The following is a 24271-nucleotide window of genomic DNA, read 5'->3' on the forward strand; positions in this document are numbered from 1 at the left end:
TGTTCAAATGGAGAGTTCTGAGAAAAGCCCCTCTCTGATAGAATGAAAATGTTATCCACTCTATATGTAAATCTGAGACATAGACAAGATATTTTTTAAAGAAATATGGGCATCTGAAGAGGATTTTTAAATGATTCAACTAAGATCAGTTGTTAATATTTTGATGTTTCCCAATTTAATTTTTTACTGTTTACCTGCTTGAAGCCTCTTTTAATAGACATACTCTTATTTCTCACTCTGTACTCATGGCCCTTGTATTATTACCGTAAATGTGCTTGGGCTATTTTGGTTCACTAAACAATACTGCTCAAAGCTCGTATAAGAGAGGCTAAGGCACAGAAAGTGGTAGGTAAATCCAGGCCAGATGAGAGGAATGATAATGGCAGGCAGCAAGCTCCATGCCTGGTAAATGAAATGAATGAATGAATGAATGAATGAATGAATGAATGAGGGCTGAAAAAGAAAATTAGCGTCTTGTGGGCATTATAAATGGCAGGATGCCCCCTCAATCTGTGACTCCTATACCCAATCCCGGTAGACAGTTCCAAGCAAAGAACAGGCCCTCCTGTGTTAGGCAAAGAGGCAGGGTGTGAGCGAACCTCAGCATAATGCTTGCCAATTCCAAAGAAATAACCCGAGGGCTGGCTGTCAAAGACATGGGTGGATCAGGATTTACGTGCGCAATGCGCCGGTGGTGGCCAGCCAGGGAGATTTTCCACAACCCAGGCCTTTTCAGCACAAGGTTATAGAGAGCACAGAAAACAGGGCCTGCTGCGGGAGGGGGCCTGCTTGCACGTAAGCTGTGTGAGACCAAAATGCTAGCTAGCCGTTTCTCTGTCGTTTCTTGACTGAGGAGCTGGCCAGTCCACTTACTTACTGATGGCCCTCATCGTGTTCCCCCAGGGCGAGCAGGGAGTTGGAGCATGGGAAGGGGCCCATGTTCTCACACACCAAACAGCAGCCTAATATGGTTATTTTATTGCAAACGCTGGAAATGTGATTTTATACATGAAACCACCCCATATTCAAATTTGGCAACCAAGGCAATTAAAAGACACACACCCACACCTCCCAGCCTATGATTTGCAATTCTGTTCAGTTGCCCCGCAGTACTTGTTCAAGGAGATCTCAAGGATCCATTAGAGCTAATTCTGTGTTGTTGTTTTTTCTCCAAAGCTCCAGACACATGACAAAGAGGGAGTGGACTCCCCAGCCCTGTGGAGATCAGAGGAGGAAATGGCAGCAGAAGCCGCGGCGCTGCGGGCCTACTTTCAGTGACAGGTAAAGGCTCCACCTCCTCCCCACAGAGACCCTCCAAGGGCCTCAGGAAAGGGGCTCCCTGTGCAGGTTGGGGATTTAGAAAAGCAGCTGCACCAACATTCTAGGCCGGTGGCTGCAAAAGACAGAGAAGCCAGAGTAAGGAAACCCCGATTCCTAAGGCCTAAGCCATCCTGTGAGTCCCCTTCTCCTGTCTCTTCTCTTCCTGCCAGCCCACCCTCACCTCTCTCCTGTTTCCTCCTCTCTGATCCTGCTCTTCTCCAATCCAGTTTTCACAAAGCAGCCCAAGATAGTTTGTAACTCAAACCTGATTGTCTAAGATAGCGGTTTCTCAACCTGGGGGTCGAATGACCCTTTCGCAGGGGTCGCCTAGGACCATCAGAAAACACACATATAATTACATATTGTTTTTGTGATTAATCACTATGCTTTAATTATGTTCAATTTGTAACAATGAAAATACATCCCGCATATCGGATATTAAATTACGATTCATAACAGTAGCAAAATTACAGTTATGAAGTAGCAACGAAAATAATTTTATGGTTGGGGGTCACCACAGCATGGGGAACTGTATTAAAGGGTCGCGGCATTAGGAAGGTTGAGGACCACTGGTCTAAGAGGTTAAAATCCTTTAAGGGAGTCACAGCATCCTTAGGCTCAAGGCCCACAATCCCCCACCAGCTGTCTCCAGACCAGGTCAGCCACGCCTCTGCTCCGGCTGCTGGTTGGTAAATCACCCTTTGCGTTTCCATGTAGCTTTGGCTGCTAGGAAGCTCAGGCCACAGGGAAAGGCCACGGTGAGAATGATGTTTTGCATTAATGGTATTTAACCATGAGGAGATCATAGATTTCAGATGCTGGTAGAAATCTGTAGCCAAGCTCCTTCTAAGAATGCATATAAACACCAAATTTTTATATAATGTTAAGGGGATCATGGATCTTCTGAAATTAATGACTAAATAGGGCTGTCATGAAATATTGGGATACATATACCTAGATGAAAAAATAATTGTTGTTTAATCTGGCATTGAAATTGAGCTGGACATCCTGTATTCTATCTGGCACCCCTGTTAAACCTCCTTAGATTGTTTTTTTTCATCTGGTTTTATGTAAATGTGTTGATATTATAACCTGTTGAAGTACGTCAGGTACTAATTAAATACAATTAGTGGACAAATACTAGTAGCAACTGAATGATATAAAATGGAATCAACCACTTAGTGATCATGAATTTTGGCTAGAAAACGCATTCATTTATTTCCTTTTTACTTTGTAAAGTAAGCCCTTTTCAGTTAGTTTCAAGTGTATGTGCACTTGATAGCCCCCCCCCCCCCACTTTGAAAGTGTTCTGATTACTGGCAGATGCAGTTTTAACTGCAGCTCCTTCCTTACCATGGGCATGCTCAGGCCCTAGCATTCTAGAAAGCTGATTTCATTCCCCCAGGCCACTGGCTTGTCAGCTCAGCACTCGATTGCCTGGAGGGACCGCGTGCAGTGCTAGCAGAAGCTGCCTTTGATAGTTCATTCTCACCCGTTCCCTCCTTTCTTTCCTTTTAGGATCAAGCCAGTTTACCTAAGAACACAGGCCTGGGGGCATGCCTGCCACCCTCCTCTGTCTTTTGGAACGTCCGGTCCGAATGGGGTGACATGCCTCAGAGTCAGCTTCCTAGGCTGGCTTTCCTTCTGTCTGGGTTTCCTGTGTAATGGCAAGAAAGCTAGCTCTAGGCTTTCCCCGAGGCTTGCTGCATTGGAGGGCTTTGTCTTACCATGTGCTCCTAGACACTTCGAGAGGATTTAGACTGCTCACCCAAGTTCCCAGTATGCTTTGTCCCTTTTTGCTTCTGTCTTGCCTTGAGGCCTAGCATCTCCTGCCTACCAGGTGAATCCTGTGCCTTAGAAGTCTCACCAGAAAGGTTGTTGCCTTAACTTGTTATACAAGCGATTGCACAGTGTGTGAGTTTTTAAATTAACTGGCATGAACTTCTCTCTTTATGGGCTTTTGTTTACAGACCAAACAAATCCCCTCCTGTTTTCTGGGCAGTCGGATGGGTGATGAGGGTTGCCCAATAGACACAACTAGTAAACATCATTTCTTGTTGTATAAGGGGGACTACATGTCCCTCTCTTTACAGAGGGGAAAGGCACCGTTTTGTTCAGGAAACCTGCTCAGTGAGTTGATCCACCTGGCTCTGTGATACCTACCCCCCCTCTTTTGAAAATGCATCTATACACCCAATGTTTATACAGTGTTAAAGAGTTCCTTGAACTTCTGAATCTGTTAATAAATTGGGCTATCGTGCAATATTTGGACATACCCATACTTTAAAGACTAGCATGACGCCAGACCTGCTCCAGCCCCGAGGCCAGTGCTCCCCATGTCTCTGACCAGGTGCGTGGGGGAGATGAGGCACACGTGGGAAAGCTAGGGCCAGCTTCCCTAGGGAGTAGAGGCCCTCCTGTCCCTGGTGGGAGGACAGCAGCAGGAAGGTCTGCACCACGCCCATTGCCTCCCACGGGGACCCTCAATGTCCTGGCTGATGGGATCTGTTTGCAACCACCCCTCCTCCTGGGAGGCCAAGTGTTTAGGGCTTGACCTTAGCACTCTCTTTGCCATTAGTCTTCCTTAAGAACAAACACACGGCAAAGAAGCATGTGCAAACTATGCCCAGAGATGCCCTCGATAGGAAAATGGACTATAATAGGCAAAAAGCTGCTCTCTGCTGAATGAAATTCCTAGCAAATCATTCAGTCAGTAGCAATCCTGTTCTGTATCTTTTTTTCTCCCAGTTTCCTTTGTTTAACTTTAATGTTATTGTTGACACTATTACTGATGTCCCCATTAACCTCCCCGCTTCCCATCACCATACTGTTTGTTGTCTGTGGCTTATGCATCTGTGTTCTTTGGCTAATCTCTTCACCTTCTGCATGACAGGACTGCCATAGGACCACAAAGACAAACATTCCAATACTATCAACTGTTTCCTCAGCCTCCTGAAGGCATCTACGTTAGGTTAGTTCTGTAGAAGAATTCTTCTGATCCTCTGCTAGAACCTGCAAGGAGGTTTTGGCCCTTCTCTGCGTCCCTTGCCTAGCAGAAAATTACTTTGAACTGCAGTTTCTTAAACAATAGAGGAAAACAGACCTTGTCTGTGCCATGCAGAGAACAAGCCAGCTATCTGAGAGCTGCTGAATGAAGCTGCTGCAGTTGTCTCACTCTCCACCTGACAGATTCCTGATGAGGTTGGCAATCCCTTGGTTCGAGGAACTCACTATCTGCCTTCTGTGTAGGTGAAATGATGCGCTGCCTCCCCGCACACTGGGCTGAGTGTGGGAGGGGGCTTCTGCCATTGCTCTTTCAGTCTGGGTTCTAAATCACATTAGATGACAGTGGGTCTGCATTCTTTACCTTATCTTGTGCCCTTCCTGGAACATAATCATTCGTTATTTAGGTACTTAATACTAGGTTTTTCTGCCCCTGAACACCCACGTTACATTTCCTACTGAATTTTAAAGTGATGAGGTGTGTACTAGTGAGGGAAGGTTTTGTTGTCTCCCCCCCATTTCCACCCCATGTTGGAAGTGAGTGGGGTGTGTTGGTTGTGAAATATGCAAGCATCACCCCTAGCTCTGAAGGAAAGTCAGAGCAGGGCAGGTTCCCATACTCTGTTGTGTCAGCAGAGTTCATTCGTAATTCATCAAACTCTCCTCTGTGCGAGGCATTATTTTATAGATAATTGGTTGCCTCTCATTTACTCATAACAGAGCCTTGCAATTTCAAAGCAACTGAGTCAGCCCAAAACAGCATTATTAGTAGTTACAGATATACTGTCAAGGCAAAATGTTGACACTGGCATTTTTGAAAAATCACCATGATTTCAGCCACTGGACCACACATATCATAATCATGGACAGTTGAGATAGACAAGGAAGAACAGGTTTGCTTAGTGAGTATGTGTCTGGTCATTGAATTACACCTTTTAAAATCTATCCTACCAGCCTGGAAAAATCCTCAGCTTTCTCAGAGAAGGTCTACTGTGAGCAAGGCAGCCTGTAAGGAGAAAGGCCCAGGGATCATAACTCCCACTGTTCTCTGAGGAGGCAAAGGATTACCTTCAGTTCTTTGACCAGTTCAATCCTAAACCGACTAGGTAACCCCCAAATGGGGGTATCATCAATTCCAATGAAAGTGTTTACCAACACTCTTTGAGCCACCTCCACATTGATAGGATAAAAGGGTTTCTTGCTCTGGCCGGATGGCTCTGTTTGTTGGAGTGTCATCCTGTACACCAACAGGTTATGGGTTCAATTCCCTGTTAGGGCGCTTACCTAGGTTCTATCCCCATTGGGACCCATGCAAAGGACAACTGATCCATGTTTCTCTCACACCTCAATATTTCTCTTTCTCCCTATCTCTTCCCTTCCCCTCTCTCTTAAAATCAATGGGCATATCCTTGGGTAATGATTTTTATTTTAAAAAATGGTTTTCTTTAGCATGCAGTATAAGAGAAGACTCCTTGTTTAAGGCCAATGATACTTCAGTATCTTCAAAAGCTCTTTACAAAATAGGGATCCATCATCTTAAACACAATAAGAAAAGAGATTTTGGGTTGCTTTTCCCTTCCTCTCCTGTTCATGTCCCTACAAGATTGTGCTGTCTCTCCTCTTACTGTGTAGACTGTGTTCATAGAACCAAATTGCAGTAGAAAGGAATTACAGACTCAATTATTTGGATTAGAAAAATCAAGTCCCTACTGCCTAAATTGGGAATCCTAGGGACTTTAGAATAACAAAATCTAATATCCCATTAAATGAATTATTTCATGATAGCCCGAAAGAATAGCCATCCAGTTATATATTAAAAATCTACCTTTAATAAACATTCTATGGGTAGTTCCAAAATGAGTTTGTTTAGTTTGATTCTTTTAAATGTACTTTCCAGTTTTCTCTAACATGTACCCAATAGTTCAGACAAAAGTTAACCACAGGCAGCCATGGCTGGTGTGGCTCCATGGTTAGAGTGTCGACCCTCTAACCAAAGGGTCATGGATTTGATTCTAGGCCAAGGGCACATACCTGGGTTGCCAGTTCATTCTCCAACTCTGTCAGGGGTGTATGCCTCTCTCACATTGATATTTTTTTTCTCTCTTCCTTCTACTCTATCTAAAAGCAATGGAAAATGTCCCTGGGTGAGGAGTAACAACAAAAGATTGCCGGAGGCCACTGATGGCTAAAGAATAGACAGAACTGTTCTGTCGAGATGATCTAGTTAAACTCCTGGTAGAAATGACCAGTTTCCGGTAGTTAGTTTTAACCCTTATGGCTCTTGGAACTCCATGATCCATCAGCACAGAATCCTTTTTTGACAAGTGCAACCCAAGTGCCAAAAATAATTTTTAAGAGTTTCAAGCTTTACTGGCATCATGCAAAACGATAATGAAATAAAGCCTGTCATCACCATCATCACCTTCTTCTTCACCCTCATCTCATCTCCAGAAATGGAGACTTTATCACTCACCAGTCTGCATACTCTCATATGACAAACCCTTCTAAAAATATCTACCCACTCCCAACACTCTTTTTTTTTTTCTTTTTCTACTAGCTTCTCTCCACTCTGTATTGTCCTTCCCTATTATTTTTCTCTTTTTGTCTTTGTCTCTGCCAGAAAGGAGGGTAGTGGAAAAAAGTCCCCCTGAGAGGTCATAGGAAGTTAATATGAAGAAAGGCTATGAAAATTCACCTTAATAATCTGTAACCTGCCCTTTAATAATAGCGAGTATTTATGTAATTCATTCGGGAAGTTAATATGAAGAAAGGCTATGAAAATTCACCTTAATAATCTGTAACTTGCCCTTTAATAATAGCTAGTATTTATGCAATTCATGCCATCCTGTTTCTAAAATGTCCTTCAGCCATCTCTTATATAAGTGCTGCATTGTTTTGACATTCCAGGGTCCTCAAGTGAGTTATCATGTAGGTACTTGGTCAATCAATTTGGGATACATTAGCAAAAGCAGCACTAAACTGTGTTCCTTCTGGTTTTAATATTTCTCTGATGATCTAAAAGACACGGCAGCATGTTCTTTAATTTATCATGAATGGTAAGCAGCGAAGACTGTGAGTGTCTTATTTTTCAAACTAAAGTTCAAAAACTGAAGTAGGTAGACACTAAGGAGAGACTATTTAGAGAATTAAAATATCCTATTGGAACCGCTTGTTGCAATGGTGTTAGTAAAAAAGCCAGCCCAATTCCACGTAATGTGCCCTTTCTTCTTCCTCTTTCCCTTCTTTTCTCCTTCATGGGTGAGACAGGAGCTATGAAGAGTCAGTGAGAGGGCTGGGGAAGCCATCGTGAGGGCTTCCTTTTTTGTATCCAACTACTTTGGGGGATGAGCGCCTGCCACCCTCTTTGTGCCCTCCCCAGATCCCAAACAGACCTGACTATTTTTGTTCACTATCACCACTTTGAAACACTATTACAAGGCAAATCTTGTTTCCCTCACTAGAGCCAGCCTCATTCAGTAATCTGTAATCAAGAGAAGTCAAGTGGCGGGTAATGCCCCCTCTAAAGCAAATGACTATGTTGAACTTGACACAGAACTCTCTAGAATGTGCTTGTAAAAGAAAAGACTGGTCAGGTGAACATTACAGTTCTAGACAAATTAAGTCCTCTCCCAAAAAAGACATGTGTTTTCCAATGAATTCTGCTAAGCACCAGGCATATCCACTACCAAATTACAGTATAAAAAGGCATTCTGGAATCATCTAATAATGGTGTCTGGATTCTCTGCTATTTTGTTTTTTACAATCAGTGGAAATGTTTTTAAATAATTCAAAGTGGTTCCTCATCAACATTGCCACTAAACTTCCTCTTTGAACACTTCACTCTTTCATGCCTCACTTTCCTTCCCTATGTCTGAATTACCACAGTGAGAAGCATTTTGATTATATCCAAGGATTATTATCAGGATAGCACAAAACTGGATAGGAAATGCACTAGCAAAAGCAGCTCTGAATTCTTCTTTTGGATTGGCTACTTCTCTGAGGATCCAAAAGACATTCTGGTATATTCTACTACTTCCAATGTATCATGAATGGTGAGCAGTGGAGACTGGGACTATCCATTAGCTATGCCAAGATGTAGATTTATTATTTTCTCTATAACTTATATTGTATTTTAAAGATGATAAATTGTGTAAATGTTCAGGTTACAAGAAATTAGTTTAATCAGTAATTAAAGAATAAAACCTATAGGGCAGGAAGTTTCCAGACCACCAAAAAAGAAAAGAATGACTTCTGCTTCTATTACTAACAGACCAAATACTTTTGACTCTGCTCACTAGAAAAATTGTACAGAATATAAGAAAATGTCTGTGAAAGGTAACAAGGCAGCAAAATAATGCAGTCAAGGCGGAAAAGAGTACAGAATCCTGGAGAGAAAGGAGCCTAAAGCGGGGTTGCTTTTTCCCTGACGTAATTTGTGAGTCTAGTGGCGGCAGATAGAACAAAAGCAATAAGTGGTAGAGCCCTCCACTCATGAGTAGAATTACAAAGGTCTGAAAAAGTGACACCCTTAGAAGAATGAGCCAGATCTGAACCAGCCCTGGTACCAACTGCAGCCCAATTACAAATCATCTGAGCAATTGAGAAAGTCTTAATCCCAGGAACTGAATTACTTGATCCCAAATTACTTGTCCCATTAAGTTTCTGGCAGAAGCTAAGGGGAAAAAAATCATCTTTGGAAGAAAATACAAAATCTTAAATTATTTCTACAATTTTTTTCAAATAGAATGCTAATACAGGAATATGTGTATGCACATACATCACAGCATATGAGGAGACAAGTCAATACAAGTAAAAGTAGAATCACAGGGTACCTAACATTGAAATTATAAGGCATAGCCTTTATAACAACTATGCTTATTTTGTTTCTGGATAGAAAAGGCAAGATTTAAAAAAATTTCAGCAGAGAGCTGGAATCTATAAAAAAGACAGAAATGATATAAAAAATATAAATAGAAATTCTAGAACTGAAAAATATAATAACCCAAAGAATGAATTTAGCAGTACACTTTTTAGAGCCAAAAAATAGTGAACTTAAAGGTGAGCCATATAAAAATATTCAGAATGAACTATGAAGAAATGAAAGTGGAAAAATATATAAGAGAGCTCCATTTAAACAGAAAGTATAATATTTATTTAAATTTTCAAAACAGTTCTTATGGAAGCTATATTTTAAAAGATAATCTGAGAATTTTTCAAAACTGGCAATAGCACGATTCCAAAAATTTAAGAACACACAAAACCGAGAGCAGGGGTTGTAGAATCTAGAAGTAGGCACATCATAGAACTGCAAAAAATAAAAGGCAAAGAATAAGTTCTTAGATTTAGTGGTGCGAAAAAAAACAAAACTAAAAAACAAACTTTCTTTCAAAGGAGTAATATTTAGACCAAAAGCAGCAGCAACAACAACAACAACAACAACAAAAAGAAAATCAGAAGACCATGAAATGACATCTTTAAAGAACTGAAAGCACATAACTGCCAAACTACATTTACATACCCAGGTAACATCTTCTTATAGAAAGAAGGTGAAATAAACATATATTCTGACAAAATCTGAGCAAATTCATCACCATCAGACTCAAGCAAAAGAAATTCAAAACAATAAGAAATAAAAGGAAATTAGAAACAATTTTGAACTGAATGAAGATAACTAAAACTTGAGGATGTAACTAAAGGTGTGATTAGAGAATAATTTACGTTATGACATATGCATTTATTGGAAGAAAATAAAAGCTGAAAGTTAATGTGCTAAATATCTTTCTGGATATTGTAGTCATTAAAAAGAAGAGTGTGTAATGGATAATTTTAGACCAATAAATTTGAAAATTGGCATTAAAGTGATGTTTCTATAAAATATACAGCTTTACCCAAACTGACACAAAATAGAAAATATAAATAACTTGATACCTATTAAAGAAAACAAATCTGAATTAACACTCTTCCCACAAAGAAAACATCAGACCTAGATAGTTTTACAGAGAATTCTACCACACAATTAAAAAGGAAATAAGAATCTTACTAAGAATAAGATTCTTAGTGAGAATCTTATGACTTACGAAACAAAAACTCTTCCACTTCTCATTTGTTATATGAATTGCCCTGTACATGAACGGAACATGGGAACACAGATGCCAAAATCTTAAAATATATCACATAGATGGATAGACAAATAGGTAGATTATATATAGTGTGCATATACAATTCATGAAAGGGATAATACACGATGACCAATGCAATTGATTTCATATTACTATCAAGTAGTGTATTTGACCAGACTAGTAGAGGGGGAAATAATAGAATCATCTAAGTAGATGCAGAAAAAAGTATTGATCAAGTTCAATAACCAACTTAATACATATAACAGTACTAGGAAAACTAGAACTAGAAGGGAATTTATACTTACAGGTGAAATGTTGAAAAATGTTTATCTGAGACTGTAAATTAAATAACATTCACTTTCAGCATTTCTGTCTCACAGTACACTCAAGACCTTAGCTAGTACAGCAAGTCAAGGACATTAAATAAAAGAGTGTTTAAAATGAAATAATAAAATGGTCATAATTTGTAAATAATATGATGTCTGCAGAGAACTCAGTGGACTCTATGGAGAACCAATTGGAGTTAATCAGTAAATTTAGCAAGGCCTCTGAATAGAATAAGATCAGTACATGGAAGTTTTGAATTTCTCCAAATCAGCCACTGTCTTCGTCAGCTCAGGCTTCCAACAAAATACCATAGACTGTGGGGCTTAAACAACATACATGTGTTTCTCCAGTTCTGGAGGCTGGAAGTTCAAGACCAGGTTGCCAGCATGGTCTGATTCTCATGATCCCTCTTCCTGGCTTGTAGAGAGTCACCTTCTCACTGAATCCTCCCCTCACTGTTTTTGTAAGGACAATAAGACCATCATGGGGGCTCTACCCTCATGACCTCACCCAAATCTATTGCCCACACGAAGACCTCATATTACCATCACATTGGGGATTAGGCCTTCAACACATGAACTTTGGAGGGATACAAACATTCAGTCTATAACAGGTAAGCAGTTAGAAAATGAAAAAAAAAATAAAGTTAGCTAATATTAACATCAGAAATCAAATACCAAAAAATAAAGTAATATAAGCTTTTAGGCAAGAAAACTATAAAATGTTATTATAAGGCATTAGAGAACAATTACATAAATGGAGAGATGAATGACTCAATTTTATAAAGGCTAAATTCTTCTCAAATTGACTTATAAATTCAATGCAATTCAAATAAAAATCCCCATAGGTTTTTTTAAATGTTCTATTTTTTGGTGAAAATTGACAAGTTGATTTTAAAATGCTTATGGAAATGTAGCCAGAGACTATTAAAATAACAATATGGAAGCATAGGATGGCTGACTGTACAGCATACTGACTTATTACAAGGCTACAAAAGTTAAGAAGGCGTGGTATTGGTACAGGGATAAATAGACAGAATTAAATAGAAAGTCTAGAAACAGATCCAGGCATACTGGAACACTTAATTTTTGCTAAAAATTAACATGATGGAGTTCTAGGGAAAGGAAAATATTTTCAATAAACGGTTCTGGGAAATAGGATATCCATATAGAAACCTAATGAAACTATTCCCCTACCTCACATCACTGCAAAAGTCAATTCCAGGAGGACTGTGATTCAAAATGTGAAGTGTAAGACAAAGCATTCAGAAGATAATATAGGAGAATATCTTCATGATATGTCAATAAAGACTTTTTAAATAGGACACTAAGAACATTACCATAAAAAGATGACTAAAATGGACTACATTCAAATTAAGAAATTTTGTTTATCAAAAGACACCATTAATAGAGAAAAAAGATAAGACAGAGTGGGAGGAGGTCTTTGCCACATATGTATCCAACAAACCAGAATCTAAAAGATAATTTTTTAAAGGAAAAGAAAAAAAAAAACACCTTGCAAATCATTGAGCAAAAGTCAACAGCTCAGTAGAAAATATGAAAGGATTTAAGCAGATGCTTAAAAAAAAAAAAAGGTATCAAAATGGCCAATAATCTTTAGTCATCAGGGAAATGTAAGCTTAAAACACAATACCACTGTACATACACAATAGTCAACAATTTAAAAGACTGACAATATCAAGTGTTTGCAAGAATGTGGAACAACAGAAACACACAAAAGAATACATACTGAGAGATTGTGTTCATGCAAATTCAAAATAGGCAAAACTAAATTTCAGTGTTTAGAGATACATTCATTTCGAGAGTATGGGAAAGCGAGGAAACAATCACCATAAAATCAGGCCAACGGTTTACCTTTGTGGGGAGGCAGGAGGAGCGTTGTGATTGGGAAGGGACTGTGGGGTGGAATGGTGGAAGGGGGCTGGCAATGTTCTAGTCCTTGCCAGGGGTGGTGGCTAAATATGTGTTTATTTTATATTAATTCTGTAGGCCATATATATCTTCTCTACTTTTCTGTCTGTATATATTTTACCATAGAAAGGACTAAAAATAAATCCGATACGTGAACATTTTTAAATCAAGGACAAAAGAAAGGGAAGGAAGGGATTGACTTGAATGTACAGTCTAATTGCTGGCTGAATATTCAATTATTCCACAATAAGCTTAAACACAAAAGAATAACCATTGCATATAATCGTTACAAACACTCGGCTACTACATCAGAGAGGCAGCTCTCCTCCTCCTCTCGGTCATCCTCCCTGCCTTTCACAAGCCACACTGCCAGCCAGATCATTATTTCAGGAGCCGAGTAACAGAGACCATCACAGAGAGGATGCTTTATTATTAATGACTCTTAATGATACTGCTTATGAAGAGCTTATCACGGGCAAACAATACCAAGCACTTTAGAGTTTTATTCCAATTAAACCCCACAACAACCCTCTAATAGAGTTCCAATTTTCAGAAATTGAAACTGAGGTCTAGGTCACCATGGGACTCGCCCAGGACTCTGAGGTTATATACATAGAAGGTCAGGGTTCAAGTCCGACTCAGGCAGCCTGACTCTGGAGCCCACATTTACCTTTACAGTAAATTGAAGGGTCTCTGTTTAGAAATGTCCTCCCTGCTTAAACTCGAGCTAACTCAAGACAAGAATTGTACAATAAAGATGGGGAACAGCTTACTCTCACTTCTTCACAAACTCCAGGAAAAGAGCCAAATATTTAGTGATTCTCACATTGGGGGCTTTGTAAAGACCACTTTAGCCATTCATTCCTACCGCCCACTGAAGAGACAGCCCTCTGCCATGTGTCCCTATGAAGCATCAGTTAGGGACTGAATGTTTGCCTGACAGCTAATTCTGCATTGGATGGACAGGAGTGAGTCATGGCCACTCAACCTTGGGCCCTCATGCATTGGATGTTGCCTTCTTGGGACCAGTGAGGACCCCAGGGGCTCCATTCGAGACCTTTCAGTTAGGGTTTCCTCTGGAGATAAGGGTTTGCACCAAGAGCCTGAAATTAGCTCTTGGATTTCAAAACATTGAGAAGATTGTTGAGAGATTTGAGCAGAAAACAGGAGGGGCTGTAGCAGACATTTTCATTTGGAATCCAAAGGCTACGGTTCTGGGCATGTGACCCCAGCTTGACCAGTTAGAGTGCTTCCCTACCACTGGTGTATGGATGGAGGAAGAAAAGCTCTTGAAGGGGTGATGGAGACTTGAGGCTCCCGGCAGTCATTTTGCTCATCATTTGCAGAAGACGACCACAGAGTGAAGGGAGACAAAGGTAAAGAGAGGGGATGAAGTCCTATGCCTGCCCCGTCCTTCACAGTTAAATGGTCAGCAGTCACCTTCCTCCCGAGGCTCATTTGAAATGGGATCTCCTTACTTGCCATCAAGGGTCCTGGCCACAACATGGATACAGACTACTTGCCTCCTGGGGGACATTTTTAACCTGGAGGGTCTAGAGCTCATCACCAGCCATTTGTTGAAATTCCACTTTGAGCCGAACACTGCCTGAGAAATAGTGGGTGACATCCACCCTAGAGGAGCAGCAGATTCATCTCAAACAATAAGACTGATTCAAAAACAAGCGAGCATGTATGAGTTCTGTGCAAGTCGGCAGTATAGTGCCTACGGTACCTGTGACCAAATTGATTTTTCTGCCTTATCCCACCATAAAGTAGTTGACTTTGTGTCCATTTGGTCTAGCCCCCATGCCCATACACAATTACATGCCCTCTAAGAGCCACCCCGAGGTCTAGGATTAGCCATCAATTTTAATGCGTATTTAAGAGATTTTTCAGAGTGTTTAAGTCAGTGTGTAAGATGAACGATCACGTAATAATTAAGGCATTAAAAGAACCCAACGGCGGATTCCCTTTCCGCCAGCAGGTATCTTTAGGTCAAGAAGGTCTATAAAAACCGCCACATCATTTTCATCCCTGTAAGACGGGCAAATATAGCTTTGAATGTAATTAAGTAGCAGGTTTCCTCTGCGAAAGCTCCACATCTTGTTCCACAAGAAGTTAGAACGGTTGGCATTCTAAGCTACAAACTGATGATGTGGTCTTGCTTTGAAGAAGTGAAAGCTCATGATACTGCTTAAATCATTTTTTAATTAGAAATGATAAGCCCGAGTCATAGCTCCAGGGAAGAAAGCTTTCTCGCAGGCAGGCCCGTCTTGGCCTGCAGGGCTCTGGGCTGCTCTTAGAACTCTGCCCCCTTCCTTCCCAATCTCTCCGGTGGCTCCTGCAAACTTCAAAGTCATCCATGTAAAACAGGGAATATACCTCCTGTAGTAACTCAGCATTTATCTCAGACACCCCTATCAAAGTTTTGCTTTCTTACTCTTCTTCCAAGGATCTATTATCTATTGAGGCTGGGTTTTTTTTTTTTTTCTTTTAAGGTGGAAAATCTTGTGTGTGGATTAAAATTATCTAATTAAAATTACCCAATTTTAATTCCTCAAATTCTTTAAAAGAATGAGATTCAATATGAATTTAAAAGAAAAGTATTTTCATAAAACCTAAAACTCCCTTTGTTCTGGGGAAACTTTTATGATACTGAAGTTAAAAAAATAGCTTCTTTATGTAGAATATTACCAACTGTTGAGTATGTACCTCACTCAGCATATCACTACCCTCACACTCACCACAGGTCATACAAGATAATGACATAATAAAATAGGGAATGTATACAATGATTATCCTTTTAAATGGGGTTAGGCCAGACTTTGGAAAGCTAGCTAGGGCCCAGTTGCTTGTAGGCCACAGTAAAGGACTAAGATTAAATCAAGACTCATCTCTCCTAATTCCCTGCCCCCACCCCACGCTCTCACTTCAAGCCTCCTGCTTCCTTGCTATTGGCAGGTCACATCAAACAACCATCACCCGTGGCCCCTGAACCTCTTGTCCCCTCTGTCTGGAATTCTCTCCTTTCCTCTTTCCATTCAGTATTTGACTCAAATGTCACCTGCTCAGAAAGGCAATCTAAATTAATGCCCCTGTTTCTTTCAACACTTTAAACTTGCCTTATTTTCCTGCATCGTGTTCACTATCTGCTACCACATTGCAGATTTATTTCTTTGTCCATAGCATCTACTACCACGGAAGTGTCCAAGGACAAGGCCATTGTCTCTAGCACTCAGAACAGCCCCCAACAGACCATGGAGGCTCAAAAACCCTTGCTGAGTGAATGAATGAGTGACAATAATTCACATTTCTTTAGAGTCCAGACCTTTCTCTGAGCTAGGTACTGTGCTAAGTGCCTTACTTGCATCATATTTAGTCCTCATAACAATTCTGTAAGGGAGATACTATTATTTCCCCATTTTTGTAGATGTGGAACCAAGGCCCAGATAGGCAAAGTAACTTAAAGTCACACAGCAAATAGTTACAGGCTGACCTTGAACCCAGAGCCCATGCTCCTAAGAACTAAATTAACTCCTTAGACACTCACAGAGCACACCCCATCTCCAAAGCCCAGGCCAACTTCACCCTGGGCCCCGGGATGTCTTCAGAGCAGCACTGTCCAATAGGAACAGACGGTCAGCCACACCTGTCATTAAGATTTCCCAGTAGCCACCTTAACCACATATTAATGTGTTTTAACACAATATATCCAAATATTATTTCAATATATTTATAATATAAACGTAATATAAAACTACTATATATATAAACATTTATTGAGATATTTTACATCCTTTACTAGAGCAAGTCTTTGAAACCTAGATGTTTTACACGTCCCACACATCTCAATTCAGACTAGTCACATTTGTTAGTACTCGTTAGCCCTATGTGGCTAGTGGCTGCCATATTGGAGAGTGCAGTTGTGAAAAGAGGTCAGTCTCTGGGATGAAGCAGATCTGGTTCCCATCCTGCACTTGCTAACTATGAACTTTCCTAGCTGTGAACTGGGCGTCGGGTCTCTACTTCATGGGGCAGAAGTGAAGACGATAAGGTTTCCTTATGTGAGACTATCCACTCCTCTTAGCACAGGAGCTGGCTGGTAGATGCTTGGGACAGATGGCTTTTCCCTCCCACCCAGGAAAAAGAATCTGCTGAGCACAGCCTCGGGGCCTCTCTTCACTCCGGTCCAGCCTTTTGAGCCAGGGCCCCTATTTCCGCTGTCTGCTGTGAGTGGGAGGAGGTCTCCCGTGGGAGGGAGGACCCTGGCTTGAGTCGTTGCCTCCTGGACCATCTGGCTGAGGTTTGAGAATAGGTAATCCCTTAGCCCCTTTATTGCACATATATAAGGATGTGCATATTCTCGGGGGCGCCTTCCTGGAAAAGTGAGCAATCAGCTCGCTCTCCTATAGCATCCACTCCTATAGCATCCACTTCCATGTCCCTACTGAGCACCTTTGGGCTGGAGGGAGTTTAAAGAGCGTATAATTCAACCTATTGTTTTACAAAGAAGACAGTGATCCAGAGAGCGGATATAACAGCCAGGCTCACACCGTGACAATGCAGGCATAAACCTGGACCGCTGTATTTGCATCTCTCTCTGAACACACATAGGGACAGAACCATCGGGACACCCCTGTATGGACTGCTGATGCCTCTGTATGTTATATGCTCATCTTTGTCTTTTCACAATTTGCACTTTATTCTAAGCACCGGGCGCTCAGGACAAGCAGGCTGGTGTGAATTATGCTCTATTCCCAACAGCCTTCAACTGTGTTTTCCTGCCTGTTTTCAACCCTTGATCAATTGGTCCCAGGTAGAACTTGAACATAATTCAGATTAGCCTATTTGTGAGTAGCTGAAGTAAACCATGACTTATTTGACCATCAATTTCATGCTCAAAATGTAGTATAAAATATTTCATCTCTGTGTTTTTTTATAAAAGGCCCTGCTCTGGGTAATGGACTTTTATCCATTAGCCTACAGATTTTTTTTTTATTGTGATATAAGCCCACATACAAAGCAAAAAGAACAGAGCTATATCAAATATATAAATTGCAGTACCTTTTAAATGGCAGAGAGGAAAAATTATAATTGCCCTGTTTGGCTGTTAAATGTGCTAAACCCTGACAAATTCTCACTGTGACAATCCTGGAGTATAATCCCTTAGCAAGTACACCTTTTATTCAACTACAGAGTTGTACTCACTCCAGACACAAGTGCCATTAATTAATAACACCCTCAGCAAACTCGCAGAGTCCTTAATTATGAAAGGCAGCCTGCTCCGTGCCCGACTCTACAATCCCCGCCCCTGGAGTGCACACCGGAGCACAGGGACACGCTGGAGGAAGGTCACCCCAGGAGCACGATAAGCGGCAGCTGTCGGACAAGGTCACTGACAAAGCACGCCCGCCTTGCAGTCTTCCCGTGGCCCCTGTGGAGGGTGCGGAGGAAGGGAAAGTGTTTCACCTCGTAGGAACTTTCTCAAAATTAGTTTCTCTCCTGCAAGACGCAAGTAAATACAGAATAATCCTTTTTCATTTCGACTGAGTCTCAGGGAAGAGTAATATCAGCTGAAGATTTAGAGACAAATAAAGCCTGCCCTTTATAAGCTGCCTCAGAACGAGAAAGCCTTTGGGGGAGTCTGTGAGGCGGACCCGGGGGGTGCACGTCCAACAAACGTAGAAGATGGAGCTTTCCCTCCTTCCAGGCCAAGCACGTGCCAAGGAGGAGCTGGGCCCTCCGGGGTGGTGTGCTCTGTTCTGCCTCCTCACTCCCACCTCCGACTCAGGCCTGTGTAGTTTCCTTTGCCAGGGCACCTTGGGATACAGGGGTGGGTCCTGGGGGCTGCGGTAAGTGACGCGCACCTGCAAGCTTGGCGATCGTCTTTCTTGCATGTTTGGCTTATTCCTTCAAAGAGAACACAGTGCTGAGTCTGTGGCCGCTCTACACAGGACAGCGCCACTGTCGCTGCAGAACGGAGGTCCGCGTCTCCCGTCCTGGGGGGCCGGCCACACAGTGCCCAGGGCTGGTCGTTGCCTCCAGGACATGGATCTGGAGGACTGGGAAACGGGCCCTGTCCAACAGGAAGTTCAATACTTCCCCATCGCAAGAAGCTGCGAATAATCAGCATGTGCGACGTGTCACAGAGGAATAGTTGTGAGTCAGAAACCTTACAGGGAAGTTGCCGTGCTCCCCGGAGTGCAGCCCCACAGCCCTGGGTTTCTGGCCACTGCGCATGGGGTGACCCTTCCTGTCTCTAGATGGAGGACAGTCACGTTGCTGTGGAGATACTAATCAGAGTGGCTCCCTGATCCTTGCCACCTCTCTCCCACCTTCGCCTTTACCCACTTTCTGCAAGAGATTGCCACCAGCGGCTTTTGTTGTCCAATTTCTGACTCCCGTTTATTAAGAAAAAGCTGAAAAGCAGAGGTCAGGGGTGCCTGCCGTTAGAAAATTGCTCACCTTGTTTTTGGTGTGAGCAGAATGACTTTGCACGGCTGTCTGCCTCCAGCCTGCTAGCATCTAAGTTACTTTTAGAAGAAGGGACTTGTTACCCCGGAGTTTTATGTTATGTTGGGGAATGTGGTTACTAGGATCTAAAATCATTTCTGTGTCAGCCCGGGATTGGATGCAAAGCGGGTCATTTTCGTGCTTCTCGGGGCAAGAATTACTGCCCGTGAAGGACAGCGTTTGTCCTATTTCTGTGGCTCTGCTGAGCATGCAGACAGACCACCGCACTGGAGGGGGGCTGTTTGCTGCTGAACCCTGCCTCCAGCATCTGCATTGCTTTGCGGCACTGGGAGCATTTGGGGGGAGCATGCTTTGGAACTGGATCAGGAAGGAGACAGGCTTGGAGCTGCTGGCCATCACATCACACTCAGTGACTCCCTCCGGAGGCCCCGCCCACACTCTGGACGAGTAGACCAGACTAGAGTTGGGGCGTGTTTAGGCCTCCCCCGGTGATTCCCACGAGCAGCCAAGTTGAAAAATGCTACCTTAAGGAAACAGAAGCCCGCTGAGTGTTTGTGGTCCCGCATCTGCCTTTTATACTCGATCAAGTTAGACTGACTGTGGCAGCCCCCACCCACGTTCCCCCACAGGAGACAGACACACTGATCTCTTTTCTTAGCTTTGGAGCAGAAGAGGGCGCCTTGCTTTGGGCCTGTGGGCCTGTACGGGGAGTGGAGCAAAAGGCAGGCGTCTCCTGCGCATGCACACTTCGTAAAGAGGTATTTATTGCCCTGAATGTATGCGGAGACAGCTGGCGCTGTTGAAAACCGGGGACTCCGCCCTTTTCTATGGAGAAAGACTTTACCAAGCTGAATGGCACTGCCTGTTCCAGGGGAAGTCAGGGTGGCCTTCGGCACCTCCGCTTCCACCCTGACCTCACTAAGTCATGACCACAAAATGCAAATCGACCTCAAAGCCTTTCCCGAAGGCCTCAGGGAGAGAGGACTGAGAAGCTCACGGTGCAGGCCACACCGCAGACCGTACCTGAAACTCACCCGCACTCTCCTCATTAGACATGTGTTTCCCTCCCCAGTGCAGGGCTGCTGGCTCTCCCCCCAAATCTCTTGGCTGTTGGGAACTGCCCTCTGCCTCAGTCCTTGCTCTGCAAAGTACACCCTGAGAAGGAGCTTCATCACACCACCAGTTACTTCCCCAGCCTGGCCTCGCCCAGCACCAGCTCGTCTGCCACTGTGTCTGTTAGGAACTTAGAAATATTGGAAAAGTACACATTCACCCTCATGTTCATCACCAGCCAGACTCCAGGCACCCTGGGCGCTCTGTTCTCAGAACTCCAAAAGCCCACGTTTTCTTAATTATCTACCGCACGGCCTCAGCCGGTGCCGGGTTTCCCAAATGGGCTGGAAACACCCTGAGGATACCATTGGTCACCTCTGTGCACCCCTTCTGAGCCTTACATGCCAATAAGCACTTTCATTGATCTGCCCAGATGGCATTGGAAGCACTGCTGTCTACAGGTGGTACCGAAGGAAACTAGAGACAGGAAGAAGGGCACACAGCGTGTGAAATCCAATCAGATGATGGGAAGATAAGTACGTGGCCCAGAGGCACTCTCTCCGATAATGAGGCCGAATCTCCCCTACGTGGCTAAGTACTGACACGCACTTGCTTTGACACTCAGAGGTCTCGTGCCTGCTGGCTCCCGACTGGAATGCAATAGAGAATAAATCATAGTAATGACAACAACAGAGGCTCACATTAGTGAGGACTCAGAAAGGACCTGCAAAGCACGGCTGGGGGTGCTTCCCCGTGTTAACCCGCTCAGTTCCCTGCACACCCCACGGTGTGTGCTCTCATGCCGAGAGGCGCACAGCCAGTGCGGCGAGGCTGGACTTCAGGCCAAGTGTTGGGGCCGACACGGTCACTGGCTGTACTCCAGCCGGAAAGCAAACTCTGCTTCCTTGCTCACTAGTTGGAGAAAAGAAACTTGGAAAGACAGAGCCTTAAGAAGCGAGGTCAACAGTTTGGGTGTGAAAGCTGCATGAGGGATGGGCTGCAGGAGCCTGTGAGTGGGCTGACAGGGAGCCTGCCGCGGAATGGATGGGGCCGCGCGGAGACTCAGAAATCACAGGGCTGGTGTCGGAAAGGGTGGGTGCGGGAATAACACGGGGCCACAGCATTCAAAAGACCAAAAATAACACCGAAGGAAACTTCTCCTAGGACATAAATCTGCCCGAGACAGGCGAGGCGGAGGGAAAGAAAGGGCACATCCATTTCCAGGCCTGCACAGGTGCCTGTGACTCAAAGTCAATAGTTGTTCAAGGACAAGGGTGATGATGAATGACTGGGAGACGACCTGTGTGTCCAGGCCAGTGGGTGGTGCTGGGCACCACAGGGGAGGGTCCCAGTGTCATATAGGAATGAGACGCCCCGCTACAGTGGTGCACACTGAAGGTGCATTCACCCACTCTCCCCTCATGTACAGGCCTCAGTGGATCTAGGGGAATCAGATCCTGAGCTCAGATGTGAGGCTAAAGCAGAAGTGATTCGACTTCCTCATTCCGATTCCAGAGGGGGCCAGATGTACTGGCAAGGGAGGTCCTGCCTGCCCTTGCTCTCTGACTGTTACAAATGTACAGGGAAAGGTAGTGCTAGACGCGCTGAAAACTCCATGTCCAGAGGCTGACATGTGCGCCGTCATCCAGGTGTATGGGCCCATGTTGGGTGCCCTGGGACTCACACTGGAAATGACTGGCAGGTGGCTGGGCCTTGCACCTCAGCCCAGGTGTGTTGCACTCAGTCACAAAGAGCTAACAGGAAGTGAAATCCCTTGCAAACACCGAAGGAGAAGCCCATTCGTGCTTCCAGCCACATTCCTCAGTATCTCTTCCTGCTGGTTCCCAACTGGAATGCAGTGGAGAATAAATCATCATAATGACAACAACAGAGACTCACGTTAGTGAGCCTTATAACGGACTTGCAAAGCACGGCTCTGAGTGCTTCCCTTATTAACCACCTGTTCTCTGCACACCCGACAGTGCCAGCTACCCCAAGCGTCTCTCAGTGCCCGGACATTCAATCTTCCCCACATCTGATGAAATCTAGCCCATAAATTCCTCATCCTTCTTCCCCTCCTGTTGAATGTTCTCGTTGCTGTAACCCGCTGCCCTTTCCAGTGTCCTCCAAGCCAGGAGCCCAGCTAGGCCTGTTCCTGAGCACACCTGTTTCTGACAGCTCCATTAAGGCCCAGAATCCAAGGCCCCCGACAGGTTCTCCTTTGGCCGGGGGGAGGAAGGGGGGGGGTTTCAGAGCTATGTTCTAGGAATTTTATTTCCAAATAAGATGAACTCCTCCCCCACCCCATCACCTTTTCAATTTTATGCAAAGGAATTATTTGTTTTAGGCTCAGCCCATATTTTTATTTTTTTAAATGTGTTTTTATTGGTTTATAGAGAGAGAAGGATAGAGAGAAACATTCCTGAGAGAGGAGTATCATCGATCGGCTGCCTCCTGCATGGCCCCTAATGGGGATCGAGCACACAACCTGGGCATATGCCCCGACAGGAAACTGAACTAGCAACCTCTTGGTTTCTGGATGGACACTCAAGCACTGAGCCACATCTGCCAGGCTTGGCCCAGATCTTTAAGGTGACTTGGCTGTGAAGCAAAGCTGACTCAGCCTGCGGCACACTAGCTCACCAATTCCCCCAATCCAGGGGCTGAGAACCTCCGACTCCTGTGGAGACCTTGCTAGGAAGCTCTCTCCAGATCCTTGGGCCGCTCTCCTGACTTGTTGAGTCAGAATGTGGGGGGAGAGACTCAAGAAGTGTGTGTTTTCACCAGCTCACCAGGTAGTTCTGATAATGCCTATGTCTGAGAACCCATTCTTACCTCATTAATACAGGTCTGAAATGGCTTCAATTATATGTAAGCCTTGGGTCCATAGAACAGACTCTTAAGGGACCTTGTAGCTGACTGTGCGGGTTGTGGGCACAAGCTATAGACAATGGGGGCAACGAGGGGGGCCAGGCTTCAGCAAGATTTCACAGAATCTTCCCTCAACTGGATGGCTTCTTGTACAATGTTAATAGCAATCTAACAGATTAGCAGTAAGCAAACTTACGTTTTATGTATTGCCATGACTCAAACATTGCCATCGGTTCTAACTTAGATGTCTGTTTTTATGTTCCATCATTTCCAGGCATGAAAAGCAACTCGAACAAATCCCAAGGCATAAGGAAATGGGCCTGTTCTCAGGACTCTGCAGCATCGGAGATGAAGCCAAGCAGACTTTATTACATCCTCCAATTCGGCAACCTTTTGCTCAGCATTTTATTACGCTGCGGAAGCCACCCGGTTATGTTTCAATCACGATGACTGACAGGCTAACTTCAACACCACGGCATCGGCAGCCCTCCCGCCCTCCTGGTCTGCGCCCTCAGAACAAAGCCCTTTCCAAGTTGTCCCTGGGCCTGGATGGAAATAAAATGGCAGTTAAGATATTCATCTCCTGTTGGCTCACTTAAACATTGGTATTTGGGGTCTACTGAAAGTCACAACTCAGGAGGTCGATCTCTTAGAACTACTGTGTTTCCTGGAAACCAAGGGTGTGTTAAGCAGAGATGAGATTTGCAGTTTCCATTTTGGTAGGTAAGATACTAGAACAGGAAATGTACAACCTCTCCCTAGTCCCATTCTTCTCCTGCAGGGGGGCGGAGAGGAACGAGCTTAAGATGGCAAAATTAGCTTCCCAAAGCGAATAGACACGAAATGCAGTGATCAGACACCTCGGACGGGCTGAGTAGTCGAACGTAAGGAAGGGAAGGGAAAAGCTCTCAGCACTGTCATAGGAAGCACACCCTGGTCTACAATAACCATTTTCTCTAAGGGAGGATGAAGGAAGCAGGCCCTTTTTTCCCTCATATATTCATAAAAGCGGGGGGGGGGGCGGGAAGGGGGAGTTTATAGACAAAAAGAAACTATATCAATAGCTCTGCTACAGGAGAAACTAAGATGGTGGCATAGATAAACACCGGGAAATAGTCGCCTCCCACAACAATTGAAAATTAGCCTAAAGGACGGAGCAAACATCGTCCAAAA

The 24271-nt window shown here is 43.7% G+C and overlaps 1 protein-coding gene across 1 annotated transcript in view; it reads left to right on the forward strand.

Moving 5' to 3' along the window:
- The window catches only part of FHIT (fragile histidine triad diadenosine triphosphatase), a 951724-nt gene extending 928049 nt beyond the window's left edge, over positions 1-23675 (forward strand). The window contains exons 6-7 of the mRNA XM_081105853.1: positions 1177-1281; positions 23373-23675. Coding sequence (XP_080961979.1) covers positions 1177-1278 — 102 coding nt within the window. The 3' untranslated portion in view covers positions 1279-1281; positions 23373-23675. The remainder of the gene's footprint in view (positions 1-1176; positions 1282-23372) is intronic.
- Positions 23676-24271: the final 596 nt, after the last annotated feature.

The sequence above is a fragment of the Myotis nattereri genome (assembly GCF_964212035.1).
Source record: "Myotis nattereri genome assembly, chromosome: 14".
NCBI lineage: Eukaryota > Metazoa > Chordata > Mammalia > Chiroptera > Vespertilionidae > Myotis > Myotis nattereri.